Raw genomic sequence first — 10576 nt, 5'->3', positions numbered from 1 at the left:
ATGTCTACAATTCGTGTGTTATAATGAGAGGATTCGTGAGCACGCCAATTTCAGCACTGCATTGCTCAACGCTGCAAACATCTGTTATAGCCTAAATAGAAACTCTGCATACGCTTGCACCTGTTAATCGTTTATATTTTATATTTTATATATATAATAGATGAATAACAGTTCATTTGTTTTAGATATTTTATGTTTAGATATTTCTATTTTGCGGGAGTCCCGTGAATCATTATCAAGTCTTGTCCCGTTTAATCGTTCATAATGTCTACAATTCGTGTGTTATAATGAGAGGATTCGTGAGCACGCCAATTTCAGCACTGCATTGCTCAACGCTGCAAACATCACTATACTCTAATTACTATTTTGAAAATTATAACGCGTTAAATTACTCCGTTACTAAAAAAGTAATCAAATTACAGTAACGCGTTACTAAGTAATGCGTTACTGCCCAATACGGATCAAAAGTAAGTAAATAAATAAACGGAGAAAAGACAAAATAAATAAACTTATGAAAAGACAATGTTATGTAGGTTATTTCAAGCTCATTGAAGTGAGTGTGCTGCCCATAGTCAAGCCAGCATAGTGACAGAACAATCACTGAGAGAATGAAAAGCACAGAAACAAGGACCCAATCTGTCCATCCCATCAGACGATGGGCTTTGCACTTTGATTGGTACTGTTTATATCTTGCTGCTGTTTATATCAATTATTATTAAATTTAATTAATATTTAAATTATTGATTATTTTAATAATTTTAATAGTTTAGTGTATTTCCTTCAGCTGTTACTGATTTTGCATTAATTGTCTATCAATAGTGCTATTTACTTAGGAGCATTTGCATTTTCAATTGACCAAAGTGTTTAGAAAGCAGCTGATGTAGTATTTAAGACTTACCAACTCATAAATACAATCTTCCTAGGAGGACTATAAGTTGTATTCAGCTGGTCATGGGATCTCAGCATGACAGGCCCCATGAAGTGACCAACTTTATGTAAAGTAAAACAGCGTTTATTTGCCTGACTTGATTGGAGTCTGACCATATTTTTCAAAATGATTATTCATGTTTTATATGTAAAAACTTTTTGTTCTATATCTGTTGCCACATCTTGTTACATTTCCTTTGGTAAAACCAGAGCGAAGAAATGACTCAATAAATAGGTTGTGCTAGTACCCGCTCCATCCTATAGGTGGCAGTGATGAACAACGACAGTACAGCATCTGTGCTTTACAAGGCAGAGAAGACCACGGATTTAGTCTGGAGGAGCTGAACACGCAGCGCCAGGTGGAGCCTGGGGAGAAGGAATGGGATGGAGCATCGAATAATTATTTAAGTAGGAATATTTGTGTATATACGTGTGTAAGAACAGGAAAAGCAAAAACAAGGAATAAATTGATAATAAATAAACCATGACTGCATAACAGCAAAAGTAGGTGGCGATATGCACACAGGATGTAACACGCCAAAAAACGGAAGAAGAAGAAGAAGGCAGAGAAGTGCGAGTCGACGAGGGTGTTGTTGACATTCCCAGGAGCCCTACAAAAAATTTCTGCAGTGCTATGGCAGTATTGTCAGTGGCCTCAAATTCATGTTTTCAGCCGGACAGGTGAAAACACTGAGCCGTCAGATGACTGTGCACTTCGGTTGATTTTGTGGAAGTGGTTGTGAGTACACTTTAGGCTTTTCGGGGTTGGGACAGGAACAGAATACGAGGTCATTGGTCGCAACAGCTCATTTCTCAGAACAGACTGTTTTCAGTTATTGCTACTCTGTGCTGTTATTTCATGTAAGTGGGTATTACGCTTATCAGTCTGCAAGCATGTGGTTTAACCTTTCGATGCATGCATTTTTAAATAATTAAACAATTACATTATTATAAATAACAGTTTCTTAATCAAAATATTACTATGTCTATATATGCTATTATATTACTTCTTTTAAAAAATAATGTATTTTGAGAGGGTTACACATTTGTCCACTGTAGTTCCCTATGTTTTTAGGGTTGTAATGTATATAAATGGCAACTAATGTGAAATCATGTCCGTTATATCAATTAACTTCGTTATAGCAACTAATTTAAAACATTTATTACGAACATGTAAAACAACGTGCTATTACGACAAATATTAACATTATTAATTAATTTTTATTAGTATTATTAATAGTATTAATTATTATTGTCATTAATAATAGTAATAACAATAATGCTTAATAAATATTTTAGATCTAATAAATCTTAATAAATATTTAGTAGATCTTAATGGAAACCCCCAAAGGAATACACTTTTTTTTTTTTTTTGAAGATAAACTAAGAACATTTTAAAAATGTGCTTCACCGCTTTCAGATCATGTTGAATTTTTGTTGCCATTAAAATGGGCATTGAGAGAGAATTATTCAGCTTCAGGTAAACAGCTGTGGTGGTTTAGATGTAATATCACACCCTGAAATGGCTTTTAAGTGTAGTGGGACATTGTGCATTAGAGGAATATGATAGCACAAGCATGACTGATTGATTGGTTGATTGGGCAATCAAGATATGTAATACACAAGAAGAAAACATGTATCTCTTCTCTTCACTCATTCAAATCAAAGTAAATAAATGTGTCTGGTTTAGGTTATCAGTATGACTCGTGATATCATTCTTGGAGATGAACTGCCCGACTGGGTCGGTGCGAAAGAGTTTTATCAGAAGTATGATCCCAAAGAGGTGATTGGGAGGTGAGTATTTGTTTGATTCAGCAAGTGTTTTGGTGTCACTTTTTGAGATATCTTGTAACTGAACTGTCCCCTGTGCAGAGGTGTGAGCAGTGTGGTGCGCAGATGTGTACACAAACACACAGGGCAGGAGTTTGCAGTGAAGATCATTGAGATCACTGCAGAGAAAATGACGGAACAGCAGTTAGAGGAGGTGAAGAGCTCCACACTGAAGGAGATCCATGTGCTCAATGTGGTGAAGGGCCACCCGTCCATCAGTGAGTCTGAAATGTACTGCTAATGTTTAAACATCTGTTCAAACCTTTCTGAATAGTAACTGACCTTATCTGTGCTCCTTTTTCAGTCACACTTATTGATTCTTATGAGTCAACAACCTTCATATTTTTGGTATTTGACCTGTAAGTATATATATTATTTTATGTTATATTATTATGAAAAGTTTGGGGTCGGTAATATATTTTTTTTAATTAAAGAAATAAAAGGATATTAATACTTTTATTCATCAAGGACGCATTAAATTGATCAAAAGTGACGGTAAAAACAATTATAATGTTTCAGAAGATTTGCATTTTAAATAAATGTTCTATAAACTTCTGAAGAAGAATCCTGAAAAAAAAAATCTATCACAGTTTCTTGAAAGATATCAACATTGATAATCTTAGAATATTAGAATGATACTGAAGTGATACTGAAGACTGGAGTAATGGCTGCTGAAAATTCAGCTTTGCCATCATAAAAATAAATTACATTTTTCAATATATTAAACTAGAAAATTGTTATTCTAAATTGTAATAATATTTAACTATATTTAAATATGTTTTTACTGAAATTGATCAAATAAATGCAGCCTTGGTAAGCATAATCTTAGCAAGCCCAAACATTTAAACAGTAGTGTATATGTTGTAATTTCACACACATCTTTTCATACAGCATGAGGAGAGGAGAGCTATTCGATTACTTGACTGAAAAAGTCACTCTCAGTGAAAAGGAAACCAGGTGAGGTTTAAATTTATTCTCAGATCTTGCTTCAAGTTTCTATGGTGGCAAATTGTTCTCCTCATACCATAATTAGCCACAAATATTTCCTGCAAAACTCTTCTCGCTTTTAGGAGTATGATGCGTGCTCTTCTGGAGGCTGTCCAGTATCTACATTCTCTAAATATTGTACATCGTGACCTCAAACCTGAAAATATTCTGTTGGACGACCAGGGACACATCAAACTTTCTGACTTTGGCTTTTCAGTCCTGCTGGGGCCTGATGAAAAACTAAGAGGTGAGAAAATCAACCCTGTCCTTCCACAGCGGCAAATCAAAACAGATTCTCATACTTTTTAAAATTGAACAACATACAATGTTTTTACACTGGTCTTTGTCCATTTCCTTTGTTAGAGTTGTGTGGAACACCAGGATATCTGGCACCAGAGATTCTGAAGTGCTCCATGGATGAGACACATGACGGATATGGGAAAGAGGTTGACCTGTGAGTTTTGCTATTAAACCTTAATAAACCTTTCTTGGGGTCACAAAAGCTTTGTACTGCAGTTGGTTCATCATTTGCTCCATGTTTTTCCACAGGTGGGCTTGTGGTGTGATCATGTTCACGCTTCTTGCTGGTTCTCCACCATTCTGGCATCGCAAACAGCTGCTGATGCTGAGAATGATCATGGAAGGCCGGTACCAGTTTAGCTCTCCAGAGTGGGATGACCGGTCTGACACCGTCAAAGACTTGGTGAGATTCTCTTAGCATTCTCTTAGCCTGTAGCATATAGGCGAACTGCTAGCATTGAGAAATGTAACCATATGTGCATTCTCTTAAATACAGAGGCGGACAAAGTACACAACTCCATTACTTGAGTGAAAGTACAGATACTGCTGGTCAAATATTACTCCATTACAAGTGAAAGTTGAAAAGACAGATTTTTACTTAAGTAAAGGGTTAGTTCACCCAAAAATGAAAATTCTGTCATTAATTACTCACCCTCGTGTTGTGAGTACATGTGGACGCGCGTTCACGACAGTATCATGACGCGAGCGCGTGACCCAGATCCCAGAGAACCCTCAGATTTCCTCAAAAAAATCTTTAAATTGTGTTCCGAAGATGAACTAAGGTCTTACGGGTTTGGAACAACACGAAGGTGAGTAATTAATGACAGAATTTTCATTTTTGGGTGAACCCTTTAAGTAAAAGTACTTAAGTTTATGTCAATGCACTGTTTTATTATTCTTGTATGTAATACTTGCAATACCTTATGCCTCTGAAGCAACTTACAATATATTACACCTGAATACACTGACTAACCTGTAGTATCTTTGGAGTAAAGAGCTTTTAGAGTGTTAAAAACGGAAATGTAGAATGTTAGAAATGAAACGAGTTGACAAAAAAAAAACACATTTATTTAACAAGCCTACCCACCCCGACAAAAGCAGCATGGTCGTGGTCTCATACAGCTCTAGCGGTGTGTGCACACATCTACATGTAGCCATTCATCCACATTTGAACTGAGTTGACAGTGAAATTGCGGTAAATACAGACTGATAAGAAAAAAATTAAAACCCAGCAACACAGCTGTAGCTGTATAACTTTACAAAAACAACACTGCTTTAACAAAAAAGCAAAACAGCAAGATTTATTTGATGACATCACTCTCGCAGTACTTTGATGTCATACACAGAACAGTCTGTGCACTGCTACTTCAAGTCAAACACCGTCACCTACTGTGCGTTGTTAGGAGACGCACAACTGTTGTTCTGTGGATTTATAGGTAATATTTTCATTTACACAATTTTGCAAAATCAATACAATATTGTGTCTAATATATACCACAATATTAACTTCTTATTATTGAATTGTTATAAATAAATATCACATTTGCAACTAGTCAATGTTCAAAAATGCTGGAAAATCACTTCACGTAACCCTAAAAGAAAAATTACCGATAGGCTGTCAAAAAAAATCACATTTTAAAGAAGAAAAAAAAGCACCCATTGACTTTCAAAGCTGCTAACCACTTTCTACTTCGAGGACCTTGATAGAAATGTAGTGGAGTGAAAAATACGATATTTGTCTTTCAAATGTAGTGAAGTTAAAGTCATAGGTTTCCAGAAGAAATAATACTCAAGTAAAGTACAGTTACTCAGAAAGTGTACTTAAGTGCAATACTCAATCAAATGTACTTCATTACTGTCCACCTCTGCTTGAATACACTTAGATCTCCAGGCTTTTAGTGGTGGAACCCACAGTTCGTCTAACGGCTGAGCAAGCTTTAGCTCATCCTTTCTTCCGTCAGTACCAAAAGGAGGATGTGCGGCTCTTTAGCCCCAGGAAGACATTTAAGGTGCGTGTTTGTTTGGTTTTTCATTTATATAAACTACCTGTGAGGTAGACTAGTGTGGGTGCTGGTGGAAACTGAGCAGACATAAGTCGTCCGGTCAGAGATGAAGTACACTTTAATGAAGTCTTTGGGTATGACACAACAAGCTTTGCAAGCCTGGATTGGGGGATTTTCTGCCATTCTTCTTTGCAAATCCTCTCAAGCTTTGTCAGGTTGGATGGGGACCGTCGGTGGACAGCCATTTTTAGGTCTCTTCAGATATGTTCGATAAGGTTAAAGTCAGGGCTCTGGCTGGGCCACTCTAGGACACTCACAGTAGAGGTCGTCCGATTAATCGGGCCGATTTTTGGCATTTTTAATTAGTCCGGTCAGAGATGAAGTACACTTTAATGGTTTAAGACTTGTAGAGGTTTACAGTCCTTGAATTTGGTTGAGTGAATGATTGTAGTACAGGTAGCAGAGAGTATGGCAGAGTAGTTTGGAGTGTAGCTTAGTATGAGTGCTTTTGTGTATGAATGCATTTAAATGTTTTTGAAAGTCTCTTATGCTCACCAAGACTGCATTTATTTAAGAAATTACAGTAGCAGTAGTATTGTGAAATGTGATGTCAGTACTGTTTAATATTTTAAAATGTAATTTACATTTTCAGCAGCCATCTTGGTGCTCAAGAAACACTTTTTATTGTTATCAATGTTGGAACATATTTTTGTTAAAAATGTAACTTTTCTCAGGATTCTTTGATGAAAGAAAACGGCATTTATTTGAAATATCCTTGCTGAATAAAAGTATTAATTTCTTTTAAAAAAAATCATACTGACCCCAAACTTTTCGACAGTAGCATATGATTAATGACGGACCATCATTCTAAAGTGTTACCAAATTGTTTCCACTTGTCTTTACAGGGTTTTCTAAATTATTAAAAAATTATCTAAATCTAAAAAAAATAGCTTTTTTTTAAAATGTTTTTGTTTTAAAATCCTTAAATTATGTGTACCACTTGTTTCTTTTTATCACAGTCGATCAGACATTATCCATTTGTTTTTTTGTACACAACAGAAATGTCTAAAAAATGTTGATTAAAAAAAATGCTGTATTTTGTGTTTTTTTTTTTTTTTTAAATGAGTGGTTTCCAAAACTAAAGAAGTGGGACATTTTCTTACTTCTTAACTTGAATGTTGGTCTCCACTTTACTAATGGCATTATTTAGCTGATCAGCACTGTCCTGGAGCCGTTGTTGTAGCTGAGCAGTCAAACGCATCACTTCATCCGTCACTTCCTTTTGAACAATGGTCCTTAGCTCAGACTTTAGAGAAGACCCTTGTGTGAGGAAAAAAATATATAATATAAACATAAGCACATTTGTTGTATGTAGTGATTATTACATATTAAAGCATGCAGTCTGGCATTCAATAATATGTAATCACTTTTTTTTAATCTCTTCCACTTGTATTTACAGGTTTTCTAAATTACTAAAATAAATTCTAAATGAATAAAAAAAGTTTTTGTGTTTTGTGGAAGCTGGGCATACATGTATAATAATTTAATTTAAATTTCGCTCCTTTTTATTTTAATAATTTTATTTAAGATTTAATTATATTATGTTTTGAAAACAAATAATAAATTAAAAACATAAATTATGATATTTTTCATTAATAATTTGTCAAATGGGAGCTGGATGAAATTATTCATTGATTTGTATTAACAAAAATATATTTTAGAGCTAATACCTTGTGCAAGCTTGCAAATTTGTTTTTGGAGTTGTCTTATTTACTTCAAATTCAATTAAACCTGTTGTAACCCTGTTGATAAACTTTAATATATTAGTACCTTGTTCGAGACTGTCTGTCTCTGTAGCCGTCATTTCCAGTGCAGCACTTTGTTGAACTTCTCCATCCATTTCTGTCTCCCTCTCAGTTTCTCTTTTGCCATCTGCAACACTTTCTTTAAACAACAATTGACCATATATGCTTTCAATTATCAGTTGTATGCTACAGGTATATTTTATTTCATCAGATGTGCATTACTGTACCAGATTGGGCAGTTTCCTCTATATCTGTGTCCTCAGGTATTCCAATATATGACAAAGATATATCCAGCTGTACCTTTACCATGCAAGAGAAAGTGGTCATAAAGTTCATCATTAATTTTCCTGTTAACATAAATAAATACTTAATTTACGCACAGTATTTGGCCTGACAGATTCACAGCCTCATACATACCTCTGGGGTAAAAATGTATTTGTATAAAAAATAATGTCTCATATATGTGTTGATGAAATAGGACAAAATTTGTGTCACTTGCTCCGAGCTGAAAAGGTCAATACTGAAAGGAGGCCTCTGTGTTTAATGGGGAAAAGAACAAAAGAGGTTTGAGCACAAAAATGTCTATGCAGATATAAGATCTACACTACTGTTCAAAAGTTTGAGGTATGTACAATTTTTTTTTATGTTTTTGAAAGATATATTTTACGCTTTTGTTTGTTCAAAATACAGTAAAAACAGCAATATTTTAAAATATTACAATTTAAAATAACTGCTTTTAACTGATTTTAACATATTTTAAAATGTAATTCATACATAAGATGGAAAAACTGAATTTTACTTCAATCTTCACTGTTGCATGATCTTTCAGAAATTATTCTCATATGCTGATTTTGGTGCCCAAGAAACATTATTAGTATTATCAATGTTAAAAATGGTGATACTGCTTAATATGCTTAACAGATTTTATTTCAGGATTCTTTGATGAATAGAAAGTTTAAATGTGAACAGCATTTATTTGAAACAGAATGCTTTGTAACATTAGAAATGTATTTACTGTTATTTTTGATCAATTTGATTAAAATACGTCCTTGCTGAATATAAGTATTCATTTCGAACTAAATCTTACTAACCCAAAATGTTTGAACGGTAGTATATGTACATACCCTGACTGAATGGCAAAGCAGAAGTTCACTGCAGTAGGTCAAACAGTGATCTGTGTTATTGAGGGGCGTTTCTGAAAGGTTGACAAGAAAGAGTGTTTATATTTTCTTGTACAAAATTCTATACAGTTAACTCTTTATTAAGTACTTTATTAAGCAAGTTATGAGTACTATGGGTGCATTACCTGTGTTAAACTGATGTACGTTTTTGATCATAGAGATAAGTACAGACGTTTGTTCCCTGTTAAAATGTTGCTCTTTGCAGAACAACACAAGGTTTGTGTACAGCTCAAGTAGTACTCTCAGTTTCGGCTGAGCCACATCAGAGGCCAATAATGCACGGCACAAAATCCTAGAGGGGAAGCAGACAATGTGCATTCATGTAATACCTGCAAGTTCCTGAACATCATGCATCAATTATTATCAGGGTAGCATTTCTATAAAAGGGTCTAACAGATTCTTAAAAAATGTTATTTTGTCTAGCTTAAGCATTTGGGGGGGGTGTCCAACCAGACACGACGCGATAAAAAGTATCTTTTCCTTGTAGTTTTTGTCCTAACCACCCGCGACTGCGACACGTGGCAATAAGCGACATGGCATGGGATTCTATTTTAGGAACGGTTTTTATTTTCTGCAACGTCGCGGCAGGAGCAACATACAAAATATGACAGTGATAATCTCAGGTAATGATTATGTGCTTTATTCGATGTTAAAAGTGTCTAATGTGAGTTTGAATATTATTTTGCGTTATCTTTATAGCCATAGTGAAAGCAACAATAGATAATTTACCTCAGATCTTGAAAATAAATTAAAGCAAACTTGTACGTTAAAACTGTGAACTCACTGCGAACCAACACTGTATTCCATAACAAAGATATCAGTCACTCACTCAAAACTGTTCAGTCCATTCACATTTGAATCATCTATTTTCCATGTCCACTTTTCTTTTCTACACACTCGCCATGTTTTTGCTGCTTTCTGATGCTGCGTTTGAATTTTCATGCCACATTATTTGAAATTAGCGCAGGCCAAACTTTTTTTCTCTCACGGGCCGCCTATTGAGGAAACCTGGCTTAAATATTTCACAACACACTCGCATGGAAATTTGTAACTATTTTTCATTTTGTTGAATTAGTGGTGAATTTTTTATAAATTTGTATAATCAAGCTTGTAAGATTTTGTACGAAGTCCCACTGAGGGTTAGGTGCAGGGATAGACCTTCATTGGACCCTTCAACTTGTGACCATCAGGTTCTTGGTCACCAGTCTAGACAAGGCCCTTCTCCATCAATTGATTAGTTTGGCTGGGCGACCAGCTCTTGGAAGAATCCTGGTTGTGCCAAATATCTTCCATTTGAGAATTATGGAAGCCACTGTGCTCTTGGGAACCTTCAGTGCATCAGACATTTTTTTTGTAGCCTTCCCCAGATCTGTGCCTTGATACAATCCTGTCTCTGAGCTCTGCATGCAGTTCCTTTGACCTCATGGCTTGGTTTTCGCCCTGATATGCATTGTCAGCTGTGAGGCCTTATATTATACCAAATAATATATACAGTATCTCACAGAAGTGAGTACACCCCTCACATTTTTGTAAATATTTTATT

The 10576-nt window shown here is 35.1% G+C and overlaps 2 protein-coding genes across 3 annotated transcripts in view; one reads left to right on the top strand and one right to left on the bottom strand.

Annotated features, from left to right (window-relative positions):
* The first annotated feature begins 1503 nt into the window (after nucleotides 1-1503).
* Nucleotides 1504-6101, top strand: LOC107754103 (phosphorylase b kinase gamma catalytic chain, liver/testis isoform-like). The gene is made up of 9 exons (XM_016570425.1): nucleotides 1504-1666; nucleotides 2618-2721; nucleotides 2800-2975; nucleotides 3062-3116; nucleotides 3649-3714; nucleotides 3828-3991; nucleotides 4108-4198; nucleotides 4294-4447; nucleotides 5928-6101. The coding sequence occupies exons 2-9, from the start codon at nucleotides 2627-2629 to the stop codon at nucleotides 6099-6101; spliced, it is 975 nt and encodes a 324-aa protein (XP_016425911.1). The 5' UTR covers nucleotides 1504-1666; nucleotides 2618-2626.
* Nucleotides 6102-7152: 1051 nt separating this feature from the next.
* Nucleotides 7153-10576, bottom strand: part of LOC107754089 (coiled-coil domain-containing protein 189-like) — a 4622-nt gene continuing 1198 nt past the window's right edge. For both annotated transcript variants that reach the window (XM_016570406.1, XM_016570407.1), the window contains 6 exons: nucleotides 9159-9325; nucleotides 8977-9047; nucleotides 8270-8386; nucleotides 8080-8152; nucleotides 7878-7991; nucleotides 7153-7367 (listed from right to left, as the gene is read on the bottom strand). In XM_016570406.1, coding sequence (XP_016425892.1) covers nucleotides 7207-7367; nucleotides 7878-7991; nucleotides 8080-8152; nucleotides 8270-8386; nucleotides 8977-9047; nucleotides 9159-9325 — 703 coding nt within the window. In that variant the 3' untranslated portion in view covers nucleotides 7153-7206. The remainder of the gene's footprint in view (nucleotides 7368-7877; nucleotides 7992-8079; nucleotides 8153-8269; nucleotides 8387-8976; nucleotides 9048-9158; nucleotides 9326-10576) is intronic.

Source organism: Sinocyclocheilus rhinocerous, unplaced genomic scaffold, assembly GCF_001515625.1.
Source record: "Sinocyclocheilus rhinocerous isolate Xijiao unplaced genomic scaffold, SAMN03320098_v1.1 scaffold502, whole genome shotgun sequence".
Classification (NCBI taxonomy): Eukaryota; Metazoa; Chordata; class Actinopteri; order Cypriniformes; family Cyprinidae; genus Sinocyclocheilus; species Sinocyclocheilus rhinocerous.
Note: the sequence above shows the minus strand (reverse complement) of the source record. Positions and strands in the feature narration are given on the sequence as shown.

Bases quoted from the DNA above. Each gene is read 5' to 3' on its own strand.
- LOC107754103 (XM_016570425.1), top strand. From the start codon at position 2,627: ATGACTCGTGATATCATTCTTGGAGATGAACTGCCCGACTGGGTCGGT. The intron at 2,976-3,061 runs GTGAGTCTGAAA...CTCCTTTTTCAG, and splicing joins GAAGGGCCACCCGTCCATCA to TCACACTTATTGATTCTTAT. The intron at 3,117-3,648 runs GTAAGTATATAT...CTTTTCATACAG, and splicing joins ATATTTTTGGTATTTGACCT to CATGAGGAGAGGAGAGCTAT.